Source organism: Xyrauchen texanus, chromosome 26, assembly GCF_025860055.1.
Source record: "Xyrauchen texanus isolate HMW12.3.18 chromosome 26, RBS_HiC_50CHRs, whole genome shotgun sequence".
NCBI lineage: Eukaryota > Metazoa > Chordata > Actinopteri > Cypriniformes > Catostomidae > Xyrauchen > Xyrauchen texanus.
In genome coordinates, this window is record NC_068301.1 from 9,791,754 (window position 1) to 9,819,144 (window position 27,391).

At 36.3% G+C, this 27,391-nt stretch overlaps 2 protein-coding genes across 2 annotated transcripts; one reads left to right on the forward strand and one right to left on the reverse strand.

The window, feature by feature from the left end:
* Positions 1–4,101: 4,101 nt before the first annotated feature.
* Positions 4,102–18,198, forward strand: si:dkey-211g8.8 (uncharacterized protein LOC108004533 homolog). Its single transcript, XM_052093232.1, has 14 exons — positions 4,102–4,139; positions 9,416–9,512; positions 10,769–10,826; positions 12,624–12,731; positions 12,827–12,896; positions 13,206–13,320; positions 14,070–14,145; positions 15,350–15,466; positions 15,592–15,643; positions 15,870–15,984; positions 16,318–16,402; positions 16,652–16,738; positions 16,946–16,997; positions 17,149–18,198. Exons 1-14 carry the CDS (start codon positions 4,110–4,112, stop codon positions 18,109–18,111), a joined length of 2,025 nt encoding a protein of 674 aa, XP_051949192.1. The 5' UTR covers positions 4,102–4,109; the 3' UTR covers positions 18,112–18,198.
* A 1,397-nt stretch (positions 18,199–19,595) lies between these two features.
* LOC127620221 (free fatty acid receptor 2-like) lies at positions 19,596–20,606 on the reverse strand. Its single transcript, XM_052093368.1, has one exon. The coding sequence runs from the start codon at positions 20,598–20,600 to the stop codon at positions 19,596–19,598; it is 1,005 nt and encodes a 334-aa protein (XP_051949328.1). The 5' UTR covers positions 20,601–20,606.
* Positions 20,607–27,391: the final 6,785 nt, after the last annotated feature.

Sequence of the window (27,391 nt, forward strand, 5' to 3'; positions counted from 1 at the left end):
TTTTTTTTTTGTAATGCTTCGTAGTCTTCCCTTTCCCCCGGCGACAAGTGTCACAGCATGTCACCCCAGTAGTGCTCGTCAAAGATTTTAAATGCACACAAGTTCTTTAGCTAATTGTATTTATTTACAGTTTTAATTACACAATTGCCACAGAAAAGATGTCTGCTTTTAAAAGAAAACAGATGAGATCAGAGAAATATATGTTTTTTTTTTTTTTTTATTCTGAAGACGTCTCAGCCACTGCTAAAAGCTGGCAAAGTGGGTTCTGACTAATGTAAATGAGATTAATGTAATAGATCTTATATTGTAGTTTTATGTGATGTATACATTGGCTCCACCACTGACATCCACCAATATGAGGGACTTGGGATCTCTGGGTCTGTTATCATGTCCCTTACTATTGATGGGGTACTCCACTGATTCCCTGCAATTCAGGCTCAACCTGATGAGAGTGCTGCTTGGTGAGCACAGTTCACCACGGTATCGGTGCAGTGTGGGCCGTCCTGCCTCAGATAATCCCCTTCATCTGACAGCCAGGCATTTCTCCTCTGAAGTTCCTCAAACGGCATCAAGAACAGCAGCACTGCAAGGTGTCTCTCCAGCACATGGAAGACAAAGGAGAGGCCTTGCAAAATACATATGTGTGCCGTGCAACACTCCTTGTGTGTTACTCCTTAATTACTACTTAATTGATTATGCAGACTCACAACTTACAAATGAATAACACTCCGCAGGTTTTTGTTTTATAAAAATAACTCTCCATGCATGAATCAGTGACGAAGTGCAAGGGTAGGCTGGTATTTCATCAGTTTATACCTGCAAAAAGAAACAGATTTCACATTCTTTGTGTGTGTGTGTGACATGCACACTGAGTATTTGCAAGACATGATTATTAATATTGGATCCACGACAGACATTCACCATTATGGGATCTTAATTGGGATCTTTATCTCTGTTGTAATGACCTTACTGCCGACTTGTGTGAGGAAGGATACTGGTATACCAGTCCCACATTCTCCCAGCAATGTTACGGGTAGTGTGGGGGCAAATAGGCCAAAAGATAAGTAGTATGGTACTCGCCAAGTACATGAGAACTGTGCAGCACTCCCTTTTGTGTTAGCACATGTTTTTGTGGAGTACCACATCCTGAAACATTATTGAGACTGCCAAAGATAAGGCAATGTTATAATTTATTCATATTATTTACTTACAAATATAATATATTTTTTTGTTATTGATAAATTTAATTTAGAAAGTCAAATTTAATTGACTGAAATCATTTATGAAAATTCTTTACCATTATTTTAATAATACCGAATTGAAATATGTCTCTAACAAAGCAACGCTGTATGATATTTTACATCACAGGATTTATCCCTTAATAGTGAAACATATGAGCAGCTAATTGTGAATAAAGACAATGTCTGGCTATAGTTGTGGCTAATATTATGTTCAATACTGTTATCAATACCAATGCAATCCTACCGTAACTTTTGCTGAAAAATAACTTTTCATAAAAGTGAGCATGAGTGAACACAACAAAATAAACAGTAATAAACGCTGCAATGTGATGAGCAGAGCATTGCCAACTAGATTAGAAAGGCAGTGAAAGGGCATGATGGCATTGTACAGAATGACTAATGTCTTCACAATTACAGGACACTATATGTAGAACAACCATCTTTAAGTCTATTATAGTCTATGCATGTTTTTTTAAGTTTTGAAGTGAATAGAAGCTTAACATTTACTCTCGAGTCTGCGTCGGCTGTAAAAACCCCACGAACAAGCGAAATGCATGAGTAAAGACAACATATTATGGTATAGACAATTATAATCTATAAAATAAACATAAGAATCAATCAATAGTCCAATCAATTGAGAGAGAAAAAACTGCATATGCTGGCTATGTTAGCGAGTATGGCTAATAAATAAACTTCTTTATCTGAAGCAAACGCTGTTAAAGCACATTTAATGCTAATTAAATAAAAGGAAACAATCAACTTTATATACCTGAGATCCACCTGCATGCCTGTGCTCAGCCATGATGTTTGATCCGTGTCTCAAGCTAATGACGTAACTTCCAGGGGGGGCATCACTGAGCCCGTTGTACACGCCCCAATCCCCTGACACCACCCCCACGTCAAAACAGTGCCATAAAGTGAAACGCACAGAAAAGTGAAGCGCAAAGGCAAAACGGTATCACGAGCTCACACGTGATGGAAATGCAGATTAAAAGGAGCATTGCAAAATAATTAGTAGGCATTGCAAAGAAAAAGATGTGTGGCAAAATCATTGTTGCCTAAAAATCTGTTGCAGAGATAAAAAAGGATAAAAGTTCTTTAGTTTCTTTTACAGCAGTCATTGATTTTTGCAATTAATTATTTCTTGGTTTTTGCTATATTTTATTTATATTTTGCAATTCTTTATTTTTGTTTGCAAAACTTTCTTTTTTTCTCTCAACTCTTTATTTTACGTTTGTGATACTTAATTTTTGTTTGAAAAAAAATGCTCAATACTTTTTTCTTTTGCAAAACTTTATTTTATTTTGCAATACTTTATATTTTTGTAAATATATGTGGCATGGAATTGATCCCATAGATTCACCATTTCGTTTACGTCAGCACGCAAACTAATCACTAATACGTAATGCTATTATTCTGGCGGATCAAACCCCATTCAAATAAAGCCATATAGCTTATTTAAATGTTTGGTTTTTTTTTTTTGCAATTAAATATTAAAAATAATGATAATAATAATCTTGGGTAAGTTTTTCAACTAAAGCACCCCAAAAGGGCAATGATATGAAAACGCAGATGTTTTAGCTACATGTCTAAAGTATATAAAGTAAAAAAGTCTTCTTAATCAACTCAGAAACCATAAACCATGAGAAACCATAAATAAACATTTCCCCCCTCATTCAAGTCATTGGTCGCATGCTCATAATCAGCAGCTCATCGGTTCTCAGTGGACATGTCTGAGACGCTGAGTCTGAACTGTTTTCTCAGTTCAGTGTCCAGTTCTCATCATTTCTTTGGACACGTCCGAAATTCTATTTCTATTAAATGTATTATTATTATTATTATTATTATTATTATTATCATTATTATTATTATTATTATCTCTGTCTTGTTTCTGTAATGTATTGTTGTGCACTGGAAACTCCTGTCAACAAGACAAATTCCTTGTACGTGTAAGTATACCTGGCAATAAAGCTGCATTCACACTGCCAGCTAATTTGTCGCGATGTATGTTGCCAGTGGCTGGCGGTTAGGTTGGTAATGGTGTGGATGGAGAACCTAAACAGCACTGTTTCTTCACAATTAATATTATTTTTAAAATATTAAGATCATGTGAGCTCTACCAGCTTCTCTCATATTGGCTGTTGCTCCCGAAAGTCGCTCTTCATTTGCAAAAAGTTCAACATTTCTCAACTTTGTCGCATCGCTGGACATGCCCACATCTGTTCGCCAAAGGTCGCCGTCACTCGTGTTTTCGGAAGTCGCCAGCTCTCATTGAAAATTAATGAGATGAGGTCGTTTTGTCGCTGCGTGTTGCTGGCAGTGTGAATGCATCTCAAAGCTGATTCTGATTCTGAAAGAGACAGTTCTCAGTTCAGTATGTACTGTTTACTGGATTACGAACTGTCAGAGACTTGCGACTTTCAATGTAATGTTGATGTGAATTTTTGCAACCAGATAATCGTCGATAACACTATGACAATTATGAAACAACATATTTCCACCATGTTTTATGTGTATTATTCTTATATGCAGCTCTGCACATAAGAAGCTTTCAAAGTAGCCTAAGAGCATTGATAATAAAAAGAGTTGGCAAAATCCGGCATCATAGAATGATATACTCTGGGATATTGGCTCATTTCGAGTAGGAGTGACTGTCAGGAACATCCAAAAGTGAGTTTTGATTGATTAACTTGTGGATCAGTGTTGACTCGAGCCGCGAACTGTTTCAGATCATTCAGTCCGATTTGATGAACTAGTTCATCCAGTTCACTAAAAAGAACCGCTTCAAAAGAACGATTCGTTCACGAACCGGACATGACTAATTTCAAGCACATATAAAACTCACTAAGGGCAGAGACAGCAAGAGAGATGGAGCGTTCGCGCGAAACAGGAAAACAGGTACATTGCCCTTAAAGTACTTTCTTTATTTTCTAAATTTTATTTGGATTAAAAATATATGAATTAAAAAGAGGCGTTTCAGCGTTGGCAATCATTGTCAAAATAGGTTTGACAAAAAATTAAATAAAATGGAACTAAGTCTTAGTGTTTATAATCATTGACATTGTTGACAATTTGAACACTTTTTATTGTCTGCCACTGAATGTATGTCTTCATATAATGTCAGAACACTTTAAGAGTGACTTTTATGGGCAAAATATGTACTTTGAGAGCTTAATAGGCTATGTTCAAGAGTTACACAACACACCAGGAAGGAAGTACAGTACAAGGTTTTGAAAGTTTGATTTTCATTAGCAATTCATTACTAAATTCATTAATAAAGTAAATTTTTATTACATTATTAGAAGTGTAGAAAGTGTTAAATGTAGGAGGTGATTTATGTTGAGAAAATTCACCATACTTATTATAACAGTTGGTAAGATGGGAATGAGCAAGTTGAGTTTCATTGACAAAGAGAAACTTAAGTGTCATTTCTAATACATAATCCATAAAATCCATTCTTCAATACATCTAAGAACCATGACCATTTTGACAAGTAGGTTTAAGGACATTTGGGTAAATGTAAAACAGTATGCGGAAGTAGAGGCGTCACACGACGTCACACTGATGACATTGGCATTTGGACCGATGAACAGGTAGTACAAAAATTTGGCCTTTATTTAATGAATTTTATTTGGATAAAAAATAGATAAAGTGCTTTCAGTGTTTGTAAGCATTGTAAAGTCTGCTAACAGGAAATAAATGCTTTAACTAAATCTCAGTGTGTATCATATAGTTGTATGAATGGAATTTATAGAACATTAAAACACTTCATGAGTGACTTTTCTGCATACACGGCACTGGGAAAAAGGTAGGCAGATTTAAGTTTACAGTCTACAGTATGTTACAGAGTTTTATAACACACCAGAAAGAGTGGGGCGTTGGCTGACGTGGCCTACATTGTTTATGTAAGCCTAACCATTTTCAGACAACCCCAAAGTCTCCAAATATTATTGTTGTGGCAGTCATTTTTGAAAATGAAAATTTGACATTTTTCATATTATAAAAACTTTTATTTTATTCCAGGATGTTTAATACTGTAGTTCCAATGGTTGGGTTGTGAATGAGAGTTTCTGATAAAGATTAATCCTAATCTGAGCTGTCCTTGGATGTGGTGAGAGGAAACTGTAGTGAACATTAACATATATTCAGTACAAACACTGAAAAAAGCAGGTTGTCCGATTTATTAAATAAAATTATTTGTGATCTACACAACAAAATTTTGTTTCTCTTCTCAACTTGTTTTCTTTCCTTTCTTTGCATTATGTTCAAATTATGTGAACAAGCTAAACAAAAAAATATGTTGATGTAACCTAATCGATTCATGTGGAATGGTGTACATGATTAAATAGTTTAATAATGTATTCAAATGTGTTTCCCCCAGTGAAAAACTTTTAATTTGAGGACATTTACAAGTATAGGATACAATGGGACTAAAGACCCCCTTAAAACACATAGTTTTTCTTAAATGGTGGGAATATATTTGTTATGAAGAATATTCAAAGTGGGCTCACATTGAAATGTAATCACATTGGAGATTCAATTTGTTTATAGAACAGGCTACTTGAGATATTATGAAATACCAAATGTTATTGAATTTAACAGGAAATGGTGTACCCTTTTCTAAAGTGGTTATCTTGAATAAGCATAATCTTAATTATAAATATTGCCCCTATATCTACACTTTATCAGTGAACTCACTCAAGGGCATTTTACCCTAAGTGTGGGGTCATTTAATTACCCATTTAATCCCTAACAAAAAATATCAGAGTATTTTTATTTTATTTTATATTACTAAAATTAATACTAATAGAACTAATAAAAATGTTCTAAGACAGTATCATTTCATGAAAAAAGTGAGTGTCAAAATGCTTAAAATAAATTAAAGCATGCTTTTGACTAATTCTATAAGACATATAGTTGTGTCCATAAATATTGGCACATGGTAAATATGAGCAAAGAAGGTTGTGAAAACAAATCTGCATTGTTTATCCTTTTGATATTTCTTTCACAAAATTCTCAAAAAATCTAACCTTTATATCATTATTTAATAAAAAAATAAATAAAAAAAAATGAATGCCACCCCTAGAAATTCTTATGATTCAAATATATCTGAAGTATATTTCCATTCATATTTTTAATTGTTTTAGTGCTCCTGGGTGACTAGGAACATGAAATTGTTCAGCCATTACTTCCTGTTTCACAGGCTATAAATTTGAGGTAACACACAGGCCAAATTCCCTTAATCATTAATCACAGTGGGTTAGACTAAGAATATAGTTCAGATGTGCGGCAAAAGGTTTTTGAACTTCACAAAATGGGAAATGGCTATAAGACAATAGCCAAAGCATTGAAAATGACCATTTCCACCATCAGGGCAATATCAGAAATCCCCTACATCACCACAAGTTGTTTGGGAGGGTTTAAAATAAAAAATACTCTGCTCTCATCCAACAACAAACTCAAGCGTCTTCCAGACACTACAGGAACATCAAATGGGTCTGGGTCAGATGAATAAAAAATTTAGCTTTTTGGCAGTAAACACCAGAGATGGGTTTGGCGCACACAGAGGAGCTGTACCTGTGGGTGTATTTTAAGGCCTACCTTCAAATTCAGTGCCTCTTTGCTTGATATCATGTTAAAATAAAATAAAAAAATCAGCCAAGACCTCTGAAGCAAAAATTGTGGACCTCCACAAGTCTGGTTCATCCTTTGAACCAATTTCCAAACACCTGAATGTACCACGTTCATCAGTACAAACAACAGTATGCAAGTATAAACACCATGGGACCACGCAGCCATTATATCACTCAGGAAGGATATGCATTCTGTCTCCTAGAGATCTACGTAGTTTGGTGTTAAAAGTGCAAATCAATCCCAGAACAACAGGTATGTCCCCCTCAATGTCTATAGTGGTAACGGCCATGATCATAGTTAGCTTACCTTACAGAAATACAGGGATGTATGTGCCCAACATGTGTATTCCTTGGGATGTCTCCTCTGTTCATTAAAATTATTAAATTCTGCATATTTGATATTGCTGAAGGTCTTTTCATTCTGGCAACCCATGAGTCAAGTGTTACCACATATGTATGAAGGATTTACTAATGATCTGGACCATAAAGTGAGGGACATTGTAAATCATTAATTAATGAGCTCTTACTGTTGTTATCTGGACCATAAGTGAAAACACATTATAAACCATTAATAGTGACTTAAGTGTTACTTATCAGTTAGTAATGAATACTCAAGTGTTTGTTCCTACATTTTATTCATTTTATCAAACATTCACAGACATTAAAAAATAAAATTTGACACTGGATTATGAATCATTGAAATAATTGAACATAATTACACAGGATACAAACCTTTAGCAGGATAATGCTTTTATTTGCTGGTGCTCACGGTTACTACATGCTTTAAAATTCTTATATCTTTTCATAAAGTAAAATAATAAAATGATGTGTCTAAAGGACAAGTGTGTTGATCTCCACAAGACTTCAACAGAATACGGAGAGAAACCCGGCGTGCAGCATGAGGCAGATTCCACATGTACTTCCGCCCTAGACAGCCGACTCTGTAAATGCGTACATTTGTTTATCAAATTAATTTAACATGTTTCCTCCGTTGCCTATGCTCGATATGAACAGAACAGAAAGTATGTTCATGTTTACAGCGTACAGGCGGTTCGACGGGAGGGCGGAGCAAAATCGCATTCGCTCTTCTTTCAGTTTCATATGCCTTGAATATGGCGAACCCTGACTTGATTAGAAGGTCATTCTTTTCGCGCTTTTTTCCCCCATTGGATCCATTAAGCTACTCAGAGAAAAAAATATCCTGCGTGTTTATGTGGTAACACTTATGGGTTACCGGAATTATTTATAAAAATACCTACAGCAATATCAAACCTGCCTAAATTAATAATTGTAAATGAACAGAGATATCCCAACGAATACACATGTTGGACACATACATCTATAAACTGACTATGATACTCTACCAGACACTGTAGACAACATGATTTAGAGAGCATCGCATTCCTAAATTAATTCCCACAAAGAGCACACATGAGGCATGTTTCTCTGAAGGCGCATTTCATAATCATGTTGCAATAAAAACAAAACTACTCCAGTTTAAACACTTTTTATGTTTTGATTAATAATTAATAAGTTGTATTTTAACTATAGTTAGTAGATAGTTCTCAATGAGGAAAATCAAATTCAGTAAATAGTGATTACCTAACAGTGAACTACCTCAGTCATCGGTTCGCTATTACTTACTGATTGGTTAATCATGTTTCCATATTAGTAAATAGTACTAAAGAGTTAATGTAGTACTACTCATTAATCCTGTATTAATTCCTGCATACTTACCTCTTAATGATGGACTATTATTCTAAAGTGTTACCGACCGAAGAACACAATCCCAACTGTGAAGCGTAGGGGTGGCAGCATCATGTTGTTGGAGTGCTTAGTTGCAGGAGAGACTGGTGCACTTCACAAAATAGATGGCATCATAAGGAAAGAAAATGATGTGTATATTGAAGCAACATCTCAAGACATCAGCCAGGACGTTAAAGCTTGGTCACAAACAAGTGAACAATGGCCCCCAGAATACCTCCAAATTTGTGGCAAAATGGCTTAAGGACATCAAAGTCAAAGTATTGGAGTGGCCATCACAATGCCCCTGACCAAGGATGCCTACAAACCTGACTCAGTTACACCAGTTCTGTCTGGAGGAATGGGCCAAAATTCCAGCAACTTATTGTGAGAAGCTTGAGGAAGTCTACCCAAAATGATTGACCCAAGTTAAACCATTTAAAGGCAATGCTACCAAATACTTACAAAGTGTATGTAAACTTCTGACCTGCTGGGAATGTGATGAAAGACATAAAAGCTGAAATAAATCATTCTATCTACTGTTATTATGAAATTTCACATACTTAAAATAGTGATCCTAACTGACCTAAGATATGCAATGATTTCTATGATTAAATGTCAGAACTTGTGAAAAACAGAATTTAAATGTATTTGGCTAAGGTGTATGTACGCTTCTTACATCAACTGTGTATATATTTTCTGTTTGCTCTATCTGTTCTTAGCATATGACTTCTTTTATTATTGCTATTAATTTGCTTCATCTAACTTCTTGCCTTCTTTTCTAATCCTTCTTTACAGAAACCACGGAGAGGCAGGAAAAATAGAGCGGCCATCAAAGGAGGAAAGTTAAAAGAGCACCAGACCACAAAAACAATGATGTCATCAATAATGAAAGGTGGCATAAAATGTTTTAAAATATTTACAGGCAGTTCATTCACATTTTAATTAACAAGTTACTTTTAAGGATTTGTTAGAAAATGTTAGAAAAAGGAATGTTATCCTACTGATACGAGATGGAGAGAATAAACAAGAGTTGTTAGACATCAAATCTATTGACACAGATTGCACAACACTTCTGAACAAAAGAAATGTTGCAAACCATTGTTTGCAGAACATGTTGCACTCTTCTGATCCTCAGATGTTTGTACAAAAGTGTGTGACTCTGCTTTAAAAATAGCTTATGTATTATTCAGAAATATGAATTTGTATACAAAATTCTTATTCTGAATCTTTAAAGTATCTTTATACTGTGTGAGAATGTTGGTTCCATTAAAGGTTAGGTTGAAAATCTAACTAAGCCACATTCCAACAAAAGTAATTACTTCAACCAATCCTTATGGTCATGAACATTTCTAGTTTTACAGGTAGAAAAATCCTACATATCAAAATTATGATGTAAGACACATTTTTATTTTCTAATTTTATCAATGTGCATTAAGAGTGCCAATAGAGAGCCAAAATTCACAATTATGTCCATTTATTTTTATTACAGTAGCCTATAGCATTACAGCTAATTAATTAAATTAATCATCATCACCTTAAACATCCAAAACAACATTTCTCCAGCTTTAAGACATACCAAAAATATATTAATTACTGTCACTTTTACTTTATTAAAATAAGTCGTTTATCCCAGCATAAGTGTCACTTTTCACACAAGTCCGCCACCAATTTAAATAGATTGATATAAACATTGAAACCACTTTTTTCAACAACTTGTGACAAGGAGACTGGAGTCATGTAGGAGAACTGTGGTGCTGCCTTTATACCAGTGGTGATGGGTATCAACTGGTCTGCCCTAAGCTGAACACATGAAATGTAACTTACCGAGTGATTTTAATGAAGCTTCACCAGCAAAGGAAAATGGCCACACACCATATTAATAATTTCTCACCAAGGGGATGAGGAATACTTTTCAAACCAATATAACATTTAGATCTATGGATGTTAAAAGGGTGAAAAATCTCTGAAGGTGTTAAAACTATAATAGCTTTCTGTCATTGTTGCCAATAATTCAGTGGAACCACTCTTTTAAATTGCAAACCAATAAAAACTATAACAAAAATGTAGTGTTTTTATTTGTTTATTTATTTATTTATTTTTATTTTCAAGCATTTGTCTTTGGAATAAATCCTTTCTGAACTTCAACAGACGTGCCAGTTGCGCTGCAATATCAAGAGCGGAAGCATGGAAAAAAGATTTCGACAGAGTAAGTAAAATGTTGGAACCTACCTTTGGAGCATGTCAAGAGTAAAAATGCGTTTTATCGGGAATAGAGCAGGACAGTACTTGGATACTTACGACCATACTGCCTTCTGTTAATGTATAAGAGCCCATTATATGCTGGAATTGTGGTGGGTGAAGATAGGATCTCCAGTCAAAGATCAGATTTTTAAAAGAAAATACACCAAGTGAGATACATCATCATTGAAGATCCCCTGGATTGTCTTATCAAGATCAATTACACCATTTTGTCATCTGTTGGTCTGTTACATGATAGATGTGGAATTTAATGCGGGAAGGACTACATGATTGCTTTCTGTTGAAGCAAATCTTAACAGAATTGATGTCAGTATGTTATCCTGAGAAGAATATTCAAAAGATTGCAAGGACAAGACAAGAGACCTGCAGACATTTTGATTCCCACTATGACACGTTAATGTTATTAAATGTGTTGTAGTGTGTGCATGGCATTTGACTGCATACTGGAATGTCATGTCTTGAGAAACGGTAAATCAGTCATGCATTATAATGGACTATAATGTAATAGAAGCTGCTATTACATGTAGGTAGAATGGAAATAAGAGAAGACTTGACACTTTTCTACTGATGAAATTTCAGGAGTTTCATGTTTTTGAAGCGATAAGGATCTCCTTATGGGATGCAATTACGTGAGATGGAACACAAAATGGACCTATTAAGATATGAGTTTAAAGCAATATAAAGGTGTAACGGTAGCCAGCTGGTAGGTAGCTATGCTGTGTGTAAACCTCACTCCCCTGGCCTCAAGAGGCACACTAGTGACAGATGCTAGGGGCTGTGATAGCCTTTAGCCTCCTTGTTAGCACGCACACCTCCCATGCTGGAGACGCTGTTTCGAATCCCACTCAGAACGGGTCGAGTAGGACCGGTTACTGTGGTGCCATGACCTGGATGGGAAGGAGGTTTAGGGGGGTGAGTGTAATGGTAGCCAGCTGGTAGGTAGCTGTGCAGTGTGTAAACCTCACTCCTCTGGTCTCAGAAGGCGCACTAGCGACTGATGCTAGGGGCTGTGATAGCCTTTAGCCTCCTCGTTAGCACGCCCCACTCCCATGCCGGAGACGCCGTTTCAAATCCCACTCAGAACAGGTCGAGTAGGACCGGTTACTGTGGTGCCGTGACCCGGATGGGAATGAGGTTTAGGGGGGTGAGTGTAACGGTAGCCAGCTGGTAGGTGCCACACTCCTCTGGCCTCAGAAGTAGCACTAGCGACTGATGCTTAGGGCTTTAGCCTTTAGCGTTCCGCCTCCCATGCTGGAGATTCCAGTTCAAATCTTACTCAGCGGGTCGAGTAGGACTAGTTACAAAGGCATCAAGATTTTTTGGAGGGAGGTAGTTCCTTTTGCTACACGAACATATCAAAAATTGTTGTCGACAAAAGTGTGACAAAATCACACTTTATTCATTCAAATTATTCCTTGCATGAGCTATTAAATGCAACATGGGAACCTATGCAACCTATGACTGAAAAGTCTCAGCTCACTGCCTTTTCTTTGAAACAATGTTTTTAATCTGTACACTGAGCAGCAATGCTCTAGTTGATGGTTACGTGTATTTAAAAGCTGTGTTCCATCCAAATTTTGGTTCTTGACCTCTTGGGAAAAGAAGGACTCCTATGGAAAAAGTGCTTTAATTTTGCACTCCAAACATCATCTCGGTTTCTTTTAACATTCTAAAATGTGAATTTTGGACATTGTGACAGCATGGACTCAGTAAGTTCTGAACAATTTCTTATCTTGTTCTCAAGAAACCACACTGAAGAAGACTTTTCAAGCAGCAAACCTGCACAACAATCATCACCTTCAGCACTCCTTACGTTGAACAAAAAAGACCAAATAAAGACACCTGTTACAAGGTATGGAGAGTGCGGGATTGTAATTGCAAGCTTTTTTATTTCGAATGAATGTGAATTACTGCAGAGATCTTCAGTAACCAACAATAATTTTGCAGCACCATCAAAGCAAGGAAGACCTCCCAGCATACAGTTGCTGTTGAAAACTCCTCTGCCAAAAGTCTGAAAGTAAGTTCTGAAGGATATACCGGTCATTCTGTTTTTATTATACTTTACTGAACAATTCTTAGTCAGATGGTGGGTACAGAGGCAAACATCAAAGACATTGGTAATCCTATAATGAACCATCCTTAAAGTGATAGTTCTGACATTATTTACTCGCCTTCAACATCTTTTTTGATCCACTGAAGAAAGAAAGTCATACAAATTTGGAACAACATAATGTGAGTGAATGATGACAGGATTTTCATCTTTGGGGACTCCCATATAATATCATGAAAATGCTCTTCTCAGCACTTCCAACCTTTTGACGTTCAGGTACGCAATGAGCAACATCAGCGTAGTGATTCAGAAGAACAATGTTTTCCTGAGACCAGCTTGAACACTGAAGCTTCATCTGCAGCAGATGACAGAACACAAAGGAACATAAGAGGTACGTTTTTATTCTTATGCACTTGTGCTCTCCTGGAATCCAGAATACGAGAGACTGGTCTCGTATAAGAGACGTGTGTTGCTGCTTCTATGGCAGTGGTGATGTGCATCAACTTCAGGTGCACCTTATCACATGCTGCCAGCAGTACTCTGTAGACATGCATATCCTCAGAGCCAACTGCATATGTTGTGAGTCTGGTTCTGGGATGGAGATAGGAGACACTTCTCATCACCGCTAACTGCATGCATGGAGCTCTTAATAAACTGCTGGCTCCAGGAAGAAAATGTGAAGGAAGGGGGAAATTCTACGTCAAAATTCAGTGTCACAGAGATCCACACTATCGCAACAACAGCATGGCAGTTGTTAAAAAAAAATTGGTTATTCCTCTGAAATCTGACCTAAACTGAAGACATGTATGAACATACCTCATTGTGCGATCCTAATAGTGTTTCAACCACTCTCTGAGGAAGAATGATTAAGAAGGCATTGGACAAATCCATTTACTCACCTAGGGGTTGATGACTGCTTATCAAATGTTGATAATATGAATGTGAAGAGGATAAATACTTCATGGACGCACTCTCCTCAAACTACTGTTGAAGACTTGGATTGGCCAACAAATTAAATGCTGTGGAGTCAATCTTTAAACTACAATCCAATTAAAACTACAACAATATATGAATTGTGTGCATATTTAGGATGAAAAAAAGCATTGGTCTCTAGAATGAATTTTCTCTGGACTTCAACAGGCGTGCCGGTTACACCACAAAAAAGGAAAAGGCGTGCCAAAGATGCATCTAAACATGAGAAAAAGACCTCCAAAGAGTAAGTGAAACTTTGGCACATCTAACCATGTCAAGAGTCATTTCTCTTAAGTTCATGTGTTAACAGCCAGTGCTTCATTGAAATTTGGAATTGTGGTGTGTATATAGACGTGCCAGTGAATGTTTGACAAGACTGAGCCAAAATGAAATTAAATCACCAAGTGAGGTTTATCATCCTTGAAGAAATTTGGAAATCCCGACAATGAGGCTTCAGTTTGTTAACTGACTTGGATACTGACAAGAGCAAGAGTAATTATTGTTCTGTCCATAAGGATGAAGCATTTGTTTTTGGAGAGATGAGTGAGGAGAAGAGTTTGTGCTTTGGTATTCAACAGAAATCCGGAAAATGGAGGATTTTTAACAACTTGTAACGTTATCTGAAATAAAACCCCTCAGGATTGCTTCATACTAGAGTTCACACATCTTTCTGTCCCATGTCTGGCTTTACCTCAAAGACTGCTGATATAATTAAGAACCAGTCCATCATTAGGGCTTAGTCAGTGATGTCCTCCGTGCTACACTGAAAGGATCTATAACATTGAGACAGTCCAGGATTCCCATCATTGCTGTTTGGTGTTCAGTGATGTCAACATTCAGAGATGTTTTTCCTCAGAAGCACATGGAGAACTTGATATGGCATGGGTTTAAGATCAAGTGTCAAGATATTTAGAGGGAACAACGTTTCTTCATTACGTGGGCACACCAATAATTGTTGGCAGCAAGATCTTGTTGATTGTCACACTTTCTTTATCCAAGTTATTGGTTGCATGGTCTACAGCTTACCTGTACGAACTCCTTACATGCAGGACAGTGTGTTTAATGGCCTAGCACATGGCATTTTCTGCAGAATATGTCTCAAATGAATGATTACTTAACAGCTCACTGGGCATTAGTAATATGATACATGGTTACACATATTCAAGAGCCTCCATCCAAGTTTGGGTTATAAATCCTGTTTTGAAGAGGAGGAATCAAAACCACCTGTTTGTTGCAACATTCGGAAAAAATGACAATAATGCACTTCACACATCGCTGTCTGAATTTCTTTAAAGCACTTTAAAGAGTTTCTTCATTCTATTATTCCTTATTTTCCCAATGGATTTCCATATGTGAAAACTATCATCAATAACGTCTTAAACTGGATATTGGACATTGTGCCAGTTAAGATTCTGCAAATTCAGTACCATTTCTTTCTTGTTCTTAAGTGTGAACACTTGCATTGATGACGGTTCATCGATCTACTTGCCTCCACAACCATCCTCGCCACCTTCACTGCTCCTCACGTCAAACGAAAAAGACCAAACAAAGAAGCCTGTTCATAGGTAATGAGAGTGCGCGATTGTGATTGCGAGTCGTTTATTTTCTCTTGCACCGGTATTTGAATGATTGTGATGATTCAATAAGTGAACAGAGAGCAAACCTTCATCTTTTGTCAACAACTTGGCAGCATCATTGAAGGACTGCGGATCCCTGAACATAAAGTCGAAGTTGAATTGAAAGTAAGAACTATTTCCAACCATTCATTTTAGGACAAAAGTCACTTTACTGAACTTTACTGAAAAAATCTTAGTCAGATAATGGAACTAGAGACAAACATTAAAGTGAAGAATTTAATGTACATGAATGACAGCAGTGTAATTTACAATAAGGAATTGTACACTGTTAAGATTACCTTCACAAACAATGAAAATGCTCTTCTCATCACTTCCATCCTTTCATGATCAGGAGTGCAATGAGCAACATCAGCATGGTGATTCAGAGGAACAGTGTTGTTCTGAGATCAGATTGAACACTGAGCCATCATCTGTGGCAGATGAAATAGCACAAAGGAACTTAAAAGGTCAGTTTTGATCCTTATGAAGATGAATGCATCATTGTGGGCATTTACAAATCATGAGGGATAGTACTAAAGGTTGTATTACAAGTAAATCCTTTCTCAACCGTAAAAAAAAAACAGTACATGTCTGCCATGAAATATTGAATTAAATAGATGCAACAAATGAACAGAAAACCATTGACAGTAGTCTTTCACTTATTTTATTTGATTCCATAGCCTTGTTTTCCAGACATATCCAGTAAAACATTTGTAATATAGGCAAAGCCTGCCCTTGATCTTTGCTGAATTATAATACAATAGGAAATTTGAATTCCCCTACTCTTTCTTGTAAAATAGATGTTCAAAATCAGCAGATTACTCCTCTCTCTGGTGAAGAGGATCCATATTCCTCATCTCTTCAGACCTCTGAGTCACCATCGAAGTAAGTTCTGTGCCTCTCATTTTGTTCAGAACATCAGTTATATTCTATTATATTTATTATGTTACTAGGAGTATAACTTAGCACTTAAGGTCAAAGAGACTTGAAATGTGTAGTACTTTTAGTAAAACTATCAAAGTTCGATAAACACTTAAAATGCTTCTACACATGGGACAAAAAATCTACACTTCTGTCTTCTCTCTCTCTCTCTCTCTCTCTCTCTCTTTAAAATTTATTTTTTATTTTTATCAGGAGGCACAGTGAAAAGAGGCCATTATGTAGTGAGCTGCCTGATCAACAAACATTCACTCAGAGCAATGGCAAAAGGCAAAAAATAAGGTAAATTAGTTTTGTTTAAACATATATTATTACCATGACAATTCTTGCCTTTGTTGCTTATTATTCAATGTATTTATTATTATTACTTAATTGATTATTGTTCAGGAATAAAATGAATACAAAATCATTGTTTGCTTTTTTTTTTATCTATCATGTTTCATCAGAATTTATAAAGCTACTACAGAAACGTATCAATGTTTTTTACAGTGACAACAGACCTCTCCAAAATGTTGTAGCTGAGGCTGACTTATGTTCAGAGGTGAGAGTAAACTTAATCATAGCTATTGTATTTCATTCATTAAAATTATTATAAAATTATGTTATTGAAATGCTTATAAAACGTCTACTTGCTAGTTTTGTTTTTCTGTCCAACTCACGTTTTGTATTAATGAATTCTGTTCTATCCACAGTCTAATCTTGAAGGGAATGAAGATGATCGACAGTTGCGTCTGAAATTCATGTCTGAGGACATGAAAGAGAAGAGGTTTTTGTTGTGTGATTCTCCTGATAAATTTGATCAAAGACCTGAAGATCAAAAATCCACAGCAAAAACTACAACATTGGGACACATGGTGGACCAACCATTTGTAGTGCATACTTCCTGGGAGGGGCATGCTGCTGAAGAAATTAAAAACATTGCAGATGCAAGCACAAAAGACTTAAACAAAGACAACATATGTAGAACGGCACTTAAAGTAACAGATTATTTAAGCTATGTCAAAATCATTTATGTTCTTCTTGAATGGCATAAACAAAACAAGCAAAATAGACAGGATATCAGAATTAGAGTTGGCATATTCACTGTATTGATGCGGTCAAGTGATCTATACTGTTGTCCAATCAAACAAGATGAGAAAGAGATTCGTTTTCATGACAAAAATCTATCTTATGCCACGCTGAAAACCTCAAAAGAGTTTAGTAAAAAATACTCTCAGACAATTTGGAACTTTATAATGGGTTACCATGACAAAGTTTCTTCTTCTGTAAAGACCCCTCAAGATGCCATTGCAGTATGTGCCATTTTATTCTCAGAAGTTATTAGGTATCCTGACATGTTCTTCCACAACATTCTCCTCATGCAGTTTTTTAAATCGTGGACTGAGTTTTGTGACCATCATCCAATGATAACAGGAGGATCATGGAAATGTCAGGGAGAAAATAAAAATACATCTAAAAAAGAAAATCTTCAACCGAGAAACAGTGTCCCAGACAAAGTTAAAAAGAGAAAACAAAAAAATATTGTATTTTGTGCTAAGAAAATAATGAGAGATGAGGACAAAATGAATACTCTATTCCAAATAGAGGTCTTAGATTCTCAGGTTGAAGAAGCTGATGATACAGCCTCCTTTGAGACTTTGGGGTATGGGTGCTGAGTTTCAGAGGTCATCACATTTTTAAGTGTGTTTTTATTATGTATGTATATTGCACATGTTTTCCTGTACTAAACATGATTTATTGACTTTATTGTGTTATTGTCTTTTTATGAATGGTTCTTCAAAAGCATTGCACACAGGGACAGAAAATTCTAACATTTAAATCTGCATTAAATAACAATAAGATTGCAAAAACGACGTGTGGTGTAGTAGTGACTGAAGAGGTGGGCATACTGTGATTTTGTTGAGGATTCCTCCCCTTCTCACCCCATTTTTATTTAAATGCATTAATATTTTCACTTTTAACCGAGAAGTAAATATAGAGCGGAAAATAATTATGGTGACTCTCTCTCATCTCACTGACGCTATGTCCCGCCACTTAATGAAACAGAAAGTATGATTGGTTAGAAATATCAAATCGCGTCTCAAATGGATGTTCTGATTGGTTGCTCACCTTAGTTTAACTGTCTTATTACACCTGTGTCTTCAGTTGTGGGGCCGCTGCTCCTTGAAGAGAATCAATGTACACTTATTAAAAATTAACAATAATAATAATCACAATTCACTCAACGGTGCTGTGACATCACCTCAGAATAATTCAAAGTTATGGGTCAAAGCCTCCTCGCTGGTCTGGCAGCCATACGTATCATAACTAATTTTAGGTGGGCATACGCAAAATCTTTTGAAAGGTAAGTGGACATAAGGCGTATGCCCTAGACTACACTACTGTAATGAACAACGGTAAAACATTAAAGCTAAACAAACAATCGTCATAATCAGTATTATTATTTATAGACATTTGTTATCAGCACCTTTTATGGCTTGTACATATAGTGCCATTCATTAAGAGGATATGTAGAATTAAAAAAGCTAAAGATAAATTGTATGTAAACTTTTGCTATCTTTACCATAAACTTAGTCTAAGTTCTTTATCAAGGAAAATTTAATTCCATTACATAAGATGATGTGATTCGCTCTTCCTTCCTGTTCAGAGAGCTGGTTATTACTTTAAGGTTTCTTTGTGCAAACAAACAAGCCATGAATGATGCTAAAGGGGGCAATCCACAATATTAAAAGCAAAGGGTATGTCAACTTTTGATCAGGGCCATCTGTGTGATTTCAGTTAGCCTATCATTATGATTAAAAAAGGGCACATCCGAAATTATACATCTTCGGCAAACTTTACTGTATGAACACATCAAGTCACCTAGACCAGTCAAGACAGTCATAATCGATTAATCGATTATATGTCTTATTTTTTTAATTTTACATGAATAAATACAAGATTATACTAAAAGTTCATATACATAATTTTGCACAAAACTCACATTTTGGAATCAATTTATATTATTTTATATGTTTTCTGTCAGAAGAAAGTGAAATTCATTACAGTATGTGCATTCAACACCAACTGTATACACCTTCTTTTTGTAGGCTCAAATTAAAATACAAAAAAATGTAGTACAACCTCTGTGGCACAATGCTCATCTCAGATCAATAGGTGGATTCGAGTCCTTGTAAGCCTCAGTTCTTGAAGGGGCCAGCAAAGGGCAGCACAGAACCCTTCTGCATTGTACAATGTGCATCTTTTCCCTCAGACCATAACCACATGCTTTTATGGCACTTCGGACAGCAGCCGAGGAAAAGTAAAAGATGATGGGGTCCAAACAGGCATTCAGCGCACTGGAGATTAATGCAAAGTGACGCCACCATTCACTTTCCTTTCGAACAAAACCAACCACGTGTGAGATATTATAGGGGCTGAAACAGATGGTGAAAACCAGCAGTGTCCCTACCGCCAGTCCAATAGCTCTGAGTCTACGACGTCGTCCGAGGTGGGGTAGTTTGGACAGAATTCGAATGAAGTTGATGTAACAGAAACAGCAGATAATGAGGGGTATACAAAAAAGCACAATAAATAGCTCCAGACGAACAGGAAGAAGAATGTGCAACTGTTCTGTGGTGAAGTTATCATAGCACGTTAATGATGTGGGATTGGACCAGTTAATCTTGCTATTGCTAGAGTCATTGGCATCACTTGAGTGTATGAATGGCACAATGTCCACAATACTTAGGTTCAGAGAGCCAAGAAGCCAGAGGAAGCAACTTGCAATCACAGCATTGCGTGGTCGACGACCAAGCGCATATCTGATTGGAAACGCGACTCCCAGGTAGCGCTCAATGCTGATTGCTGTCAGAAATAATGTGCTGGTGTAGATGGTGGAAAAGAAAAAGAAACTGCTAATATGACACAAGTAATACGGCAGCTTCCAGGTCATGTTGTCAGAAGCCTCCTTCATCTTGAAAGGCAGGAACGCAAGGAAGATCAGGTCAGATATTGTCAGGTTTAGCAGGAGAATGTCGATGGGGGTGGGTTTGCGGTGAACCTTGCGACAGAAGGTAAAAAATGCGAGGATGTTTGCGGGAAGGCCAATTAAAATGGTGAGGAAGTAGAATGACAAGAGGAGCTGGCTGTTGAACATGGCCATTGTAGTCTGTACCTCAGAAATAGTCAATAGGAGTTAGAAGCACTATACAGAGAAGAGAAACAGCAGATGTCAACATATATAGGCATGGTGGTATTGGAAAACAATGAAAGTAAACCCACAGTCTTGCTCTCACTATTGTCAATGGTTAATAAAAAATAAAAAAGGGGGTTTCATAAATTCATTAAAAGGGATCATGTCATGAGGAATAAAATCTTCATTGATATTTTGACATATAAGAGGTCATTCGACTATAAAAATATATGTAAATTTCACAACGAAAAAGCGTTTATTGAAACCAAGCTGCAAAAATGCCTCATTCTCTACTTCTGCGACTTCCCTACTTCACTAGGGGGTCCATAAACCTTATTCACGGTAGTGCAATCTTTGATTTTTAATGGGAATGACAACAAGGTTGTGAGGGATGCCATCGCTTCAATGGCACCCATGGTACAAAGCTGGAAAAAGCTCCTAGATCACATATGATGTTCCACAACTCTGTCTGGAGTTGTTGGTCTACTGAATGTTCTTGGAAAGATGTTTTTTCAAAGTTTTGTCCACAGAATAATACAAAAACACTTTAAACTGCAGTACAGCCCATTGAAAAGACTGTACGTCTTCTCACAGCCTCTTTGTGATTCCCATAAAAAATCAAAGACTGCTGTTAATGAGGTCTATTAATTCATGGCCGCCCCTACAGCAACAACATCAACACCTACTTTATTTCATTGCATCCTTGGCCCCACCCACTGGCGCTCAGTTCGCACACAGAGAGAGGACAAACAGGCCTAGTTTGGCCTAACTATTGCTGAACACCAAAGGGGACCTATCTGGACTATTTAAAATTATTTTTGTGTATAAACATGCACCAGCTGCTTTTGACCATTGCCACGTATCTCCCTCCGCTTTTAAAAGATGCAGTGTCAAGTTATAACTCTGAGCTATTTCTGTGCTATTTTTAATTGTTTGTAAATGTAAACACACTAGACATCTTTGACTGTTTTGATGTGTTTCCAGCTTCAGTGCACGATGATACTGAATGTGTGTGCGTCTTCATTATGTTTTGGACTCTGTTTGTGTGTTATTTCAGTCTGAATTGTATGTTTTTTTTGGCTCATATCTGAAACGATTGCTTGTGAATAAGTCATAATAAGATTTAAGCTTTGCAAAGGAACTGTTTTCATTTGAAAGATGGGGCAGTTAAAATCACAATTGGACCTGATCTCAAAACCGTGAGTAAACAGTTTAATTCATGAATATCTCAAATGTCAAATGTTTGATAGTTTAGTAAGCACCGCTGTGCTTCGTGTGCGTGATGTGTAAACCCTGAAATGTAGTTTTATAATGTTGTGGAGCATTTTCTTCCCATTGTCTTTCAAACATAGCCATATTTGAGGGGCTGTACGATGTTAGCAAGTTATAACAATGGGCATTTACGTTAAGGTTTAAAGCAGGCGCTTATTCCAAAACAAAGTGTTTCAGACAGAAGGCATGGAAAAGTATCATATATTACTAAATTATAAGTCTATTAGCCTACAATATGAGATTTTAAGTAATCATTGACTGAATAGATAATTAAATATGTTGAAATGAATGTCCCTTGTTCAATGCAGGTGAAGCTCAATTGAAAGCATTTGTGGCAATTATTGATAACTACAAAAATATGTTCAATGTGTAACCCAGTCACCTACAATGAAAGTGAATGAGGCCAGTCCATAAATATTGAAAAACACATTGTTAAAAAGTATAGCCACAAGATGGAAACATACGTGTCAACATGATTTTACTGTGATAAAATCATGTGTGATAAAACCGCTTTCTATCCTCACATGTTCAAAGTTATACCTAAAATTACAACTTCGTTTCCATGACAACTCTTCAAGTGATTTTATCACACTAAAATCATGTAGAACAGAGATTAAATCACACTATAGTCAAGTTAACATGTATAATGTTTACATTTTGTGGCAATACTTTTGAAACAGTGTGTATTTTAATTTTTATGGACTGGCCCCATTGGCTTCCATTGTAAGTCCATTGCTGTAACCGCTATTTTTATATAAAAAATCTAGTTAAAAATATTTTCTGTGGTAATCAACATTATGCTACAAACGATGTCAACTGAGCTCAACTTGATTTGAAACCAGAATATTGCTTTCACATGTTAATTTTATAACACACTTTATGTGTGTCATCCAGATAAATTACTGACCCCAATATTTTTCGTTTTCTTTCCTTAAAAATAATGCTACTTGATTTATCACATTGTCTTTATAATAGCAAGATTGTTTTCTCACACATTATGCAAGGGTTTTTATACATGAAAATATCTACTTAATATTTTAGGAGAGGGGTTTCTTGTGAAGGAATGATCATATTTGGGGGTCCTTGCCATTATACATTTGGAAATCAATGGTTTAACCAATATAATGCATATCCAACCAATAGAACAAAATACAATTACCTAGATGATAAAGGTCAAATAAAGATATGCTTGACATTTCACACTGCAAAGCAGTGGCATAGCCAGTGGTGGGTCGGAGGGTGAGCCTGGGCCATCCCAATTAGACCCAGGCCCACCCAGAATATTTGAGATTATTCTTTGATTTAAAATATAAAAAATGCCTAAATTCTGAAAGTATGATAGAACTGTTTGAATACACTGCTTCTCTGTTGTTAAGGACAATTTGGTAAAAAAACAAAATGCCCAAAAACTTGGCCCATCCATTTATATTGAGGCCACCCAAAAGTAATTTCCTGGCTACGCCCTTGTTGCAAGGTGTAATATTGGAGAAAGTGACTATGTAAGGCCTACAGTTTTAAAAATATTAGATATGAATTAAGAAGACTGACCTTTACAAAGCAGGAAAATTAAGATCCTCAGCATCATGTCTTTCCATTTACATACTGAGTAAGTATCTGTTACATGGCTTCACCCCTGTCCTTGAATACACTGTACACTATACGTAATGGTTGCAATGTCTTAAAACAACAGAAATGTAATCAATTATGAGCATAACCTGCACCACAGTAGCTCATCAAACAATGTCTCTTGGCAACACTGAGAACAGTCAATGAGAACACAGGAAAGAAGGCGTAGAAGTGTGTACCAAAGTACGGACAGGAGTTTTTCAAGATGTGTATTATCCAGATAAAATGCTATTGTTGCTATAATAATATAATATTATCATAGTTTCTTTGTATTTGAAGATAACATTGATTTTTATAGAACTAGGCTGAAATCATTTAATTTTTCATAAAGCATCTTTATATTTGTTAACATGAGTGTTTGCAAGGTCTTCTTTGATGAACCCTTTTCATCAAGACAACTTTTCCCAAACTCATGGACAGTTCTTCTCTCAAAACGGTGATTTCATATAGTGTTTGAGTGATAATGAGTTATAAAAACATATAAAACATAAATAGTAGTAAATGGTATAAAAATCAATATGACAAAAAACATTTGGACCCACTTATATTATGTATCTTTAACTACTATATAACTAAGCATTTGATGCAGTGTACTTATTATGTACATGTGTTGTTGCATTGTAACAAACCCCAGCCCTACCCTAACCCTAACTTTAAACCTTACCCTAACCATGTACTTACATTTAAAGTTCCTGCATTTAATTATATCTGTAGTTGCAATGTTAAGCATTATCCCTAAACCTAAAGCCCAAAGTATTCTTCGGTCAGATCCCAACATGTGACGCAAATTTCATCATTATACGACAAAACAATTTGAATTAGAATTGTGTAAATTTGAATTATAAGTGTGATTTTGCCAAATCTAATATTACGTTGTATTTTAAATAGGTTTGAATTTTTTTAAACTCCAATTCTGGACATTTCATATTTAACCAAATTGAAATTTATTTTCAAACAGCAAATTTTTGGTTCTGAATTCTTACACTGTAAATATCCCGTTTTAAAAAGACAGCTTCAAGTTTTCAAGATGAAGAAGAAATTCAGAACACTAAATTCAATATTCTAAAATTCAAACCACAGAAATTCAGATCTACAGAAAGTGGGTCAGTGATCAAGCTTCCGTGTTTTTGGCCAATTACAGGTCGAGGAGCAATATTTCTCTGGCACGAGCGTGATTGAAAAGGTCGACATTCTGACCATGAACCGCAGTGACAGTGGTTCTTAAACTTTTATGATTTATATTTTTATGGTTTGCACCTTAGCACATTTGTCTAAGCAGTCTCTGGTATTTGTTTTAGTATAAAGTATATTTAGTATGAAAGTGATTAGTATGCGTAAGAGAAAGCATCACATATAACTCAATAATGAATGTAATTCTGCTTCATTCTGTGATCGTTATTTAGTCTGTGTAGTCTCATGTGGTTGTGTTTGTCCTATGTTGTTTTATGTAGCATCAAGGTCCTGGAGGAACTTGTGTACTGTACTAACTATATATGGTTGAATGACAATAAAAACCACTTGACTTGACTAAATATCTCTTATTAGCGTTCTTGCTCACATAATGTCTCGTACTCGGATTGCAGCTGCCCCTTCTTTTGAGTGTCATGGCCAATGACAAAAATATTAAAACACTACAAATTTCTGGTGCTGTTTTGTCATTAGTCTATAGCCCACCCTCAATGTTTGCAACACACAGTATGCCCCCATATTGCTTTTAACCAATGCACAAATTGGGAATTTTTATTAAATGTTATTTTACTTAAAACTGTTTCCAACTGTTTGATTAGGTGGGCAAGACTCACATTTTGGTTGGTCAGCCCACCCCTGCCCATGCCTATATCTGCCCCAGTAGTTAGATGAAACTCACATTTCTCTGCTTGTTTTATTTATTTATTTTTTTTGGTGATTCTGGAGGCATTAAGGAATCTTTGTACATGTTGGATGTGCTTCATCAGGCTGGAAGAATAAATTAATAGATCGTAAATGTACACAATCAGAAATTGATTTATCAAGTGAAGGGTGAGGGTCGAAATCCCTTGTCTCTTCAGATATATCAATACATATATATATCCTTTTATATCAATATCTATCTATATTCTGTTGCTTAACTTCTTTAATAAAATGATGAATTAACTATATGCATGATCACATAATCAATTTTATTTTTCTTATGCATAACTGAAATATACGCTGAATCATATGTTTGTTAAGAGTTAATTTTTGATTTCATGCACATTCCTTGAAGCCTCTCTCTCTGTTCTGCATGGAGGCTGACTTGAAGGTCGTCTTGGGAATAAGCTTGAGATGAGACACCAGGGAGAATGTTAAACATATGTTCCAGATGTATTCTGTGGTTGATTTTTACCTGTCCATGACTAATTATATGATTTAAAATCCTATGTGATGGCACTTGAATAAGTAGAAGTGTAAATTTTCTCTTATTATTTCTTTCCTCTCCTTTGCCTGAGGGGTGAATATTTCTTATCTCACTGTTTTGGTTAAAATGACCTGATAAATGTGTGCTCTGGTTCCCTTGTAGCGCAGAGAAACACTGTCGTTCGTCAGTGTTTCGTGTGTGCGTATTGACCTTCTACCCAGGTTTTGAACCCAGGGAGACACAGTAGGCAGACTCGAAGACGCCCGAGACCATCTGCGAGGTCACTTCAGATGTAAATCTCAGGCCAGGACGACAATTGCGCTGATTAATGTTGATGTGCTATAGCTATCTATATGTTGTGACTTTATGCTCTGTTAGCCAATCAGGAGTGAAATAATAGAATGTACTCCTTGCAAATGGTATAATTGATGTAAGATTTTGTGTAATGTATGAGTTAGCTTTCGATCTCCTCGTGAGACTTTGCCGCTGGCTGTACCAATTTCACTGCAAACTATTCTTCAGTAAATTTTGGATTCTTTAATTGAACTTCTTGACTCCTGGTTTTCTTTCTCCATATCTGGTCTGGGTCATATCTGTTATACCCCTAACACAAGTCTTGGAAGATCTCAATCATGACTGTCTGAAACACTGCAGGTGAGTTATAGAGTCCATACAGCATAAAGGTGGATTCATAATGCCCCCTGTTGGAGATGAATGCCATTTTCCATTTTCCTTCACGTATTTGGATGAGATTGTAGGCTCTTCTGAGGTCCAGTTTGGTAAATATGATTGCTGACCGGAGTTGTTCCAGAGCTGCAGCGATCAGTGGGAGAGGGTAGCAGAATTTGACTGTGATATAATTCAGAGCACAGTAGTCAATACAGGCTCTGAGTCCCTCATCCTTCTTTCCTACAAAGACAAAACTGGAAGCAGCAAGTGACTTGGAAGGTCTGATAATGCAAAGAATTAAAGCTTCATTAACATATTGATCAAGGGCTTCAGATATATTTACCTTGAGGAAGAAACATCCTGGGAATCAAATCGATTGCGCAATCCCATAGACAATGTTGGGGCAATGCAGCTGCTTTTGACTTGTTAATTACATCCAGGAACTGGTCATACTCTGCAGGAATATTATCCAGGGTGCATAGAGAAGGAATCTCTACTGAAGTATATTGACATGGTTAAGATAAGTAGGAAGTGAGACAGTGAGATCCCCAAGACAGAAGCTCACCTTGTTTCCACGAGATTATAGGGTCATATAGTTGAAGCCAAGGGTGTCCAAGGACTAGAGGATCCTTAGGTGATTTGATAATGAGCAGCTGTAATATTTTGTGGTGTAGTGATCCCACTTGCACAGTCAGACTGTTTGATGCATTACGATCCCTTTACCCAATGGTTGATTATCCAATGAGTGGATATGTTGCAGGGGATGAATGTTTAGTAGGGGTATTTTCAACTTCTTGGTCAGTTGTTCATCCAGGAA

Coding starts and splice junctions, on each gene's coding strand:
- si:dkey-211g8.8 (XM_052093232.1), top strand. CDS start 4,110: ATGGAGCGTTCGCGCGAAACAGGAAAACAG. Junction 9,513..10,768: donor GATGTCATCAATAATGAAAG/GTGGCATAAAAT, acceptor GAACTTCAACAG/ACGTGCCAGTTGCGCTGCAA. Junction 16,403..16,651: donor ACCTCTGAGTCACCATCGAA/GTAAGTTCTGTG, acceptor TATTTTTATCAG/GAGGCACAGTGAAAAGAGGC.
- LOC127620221 (XM_052093368.1), bottom strand. CDS start 20,600: ATGGCCATGTTCAACAGCCAGCTCCTCTTGTCATTCTACTTCCTCACC.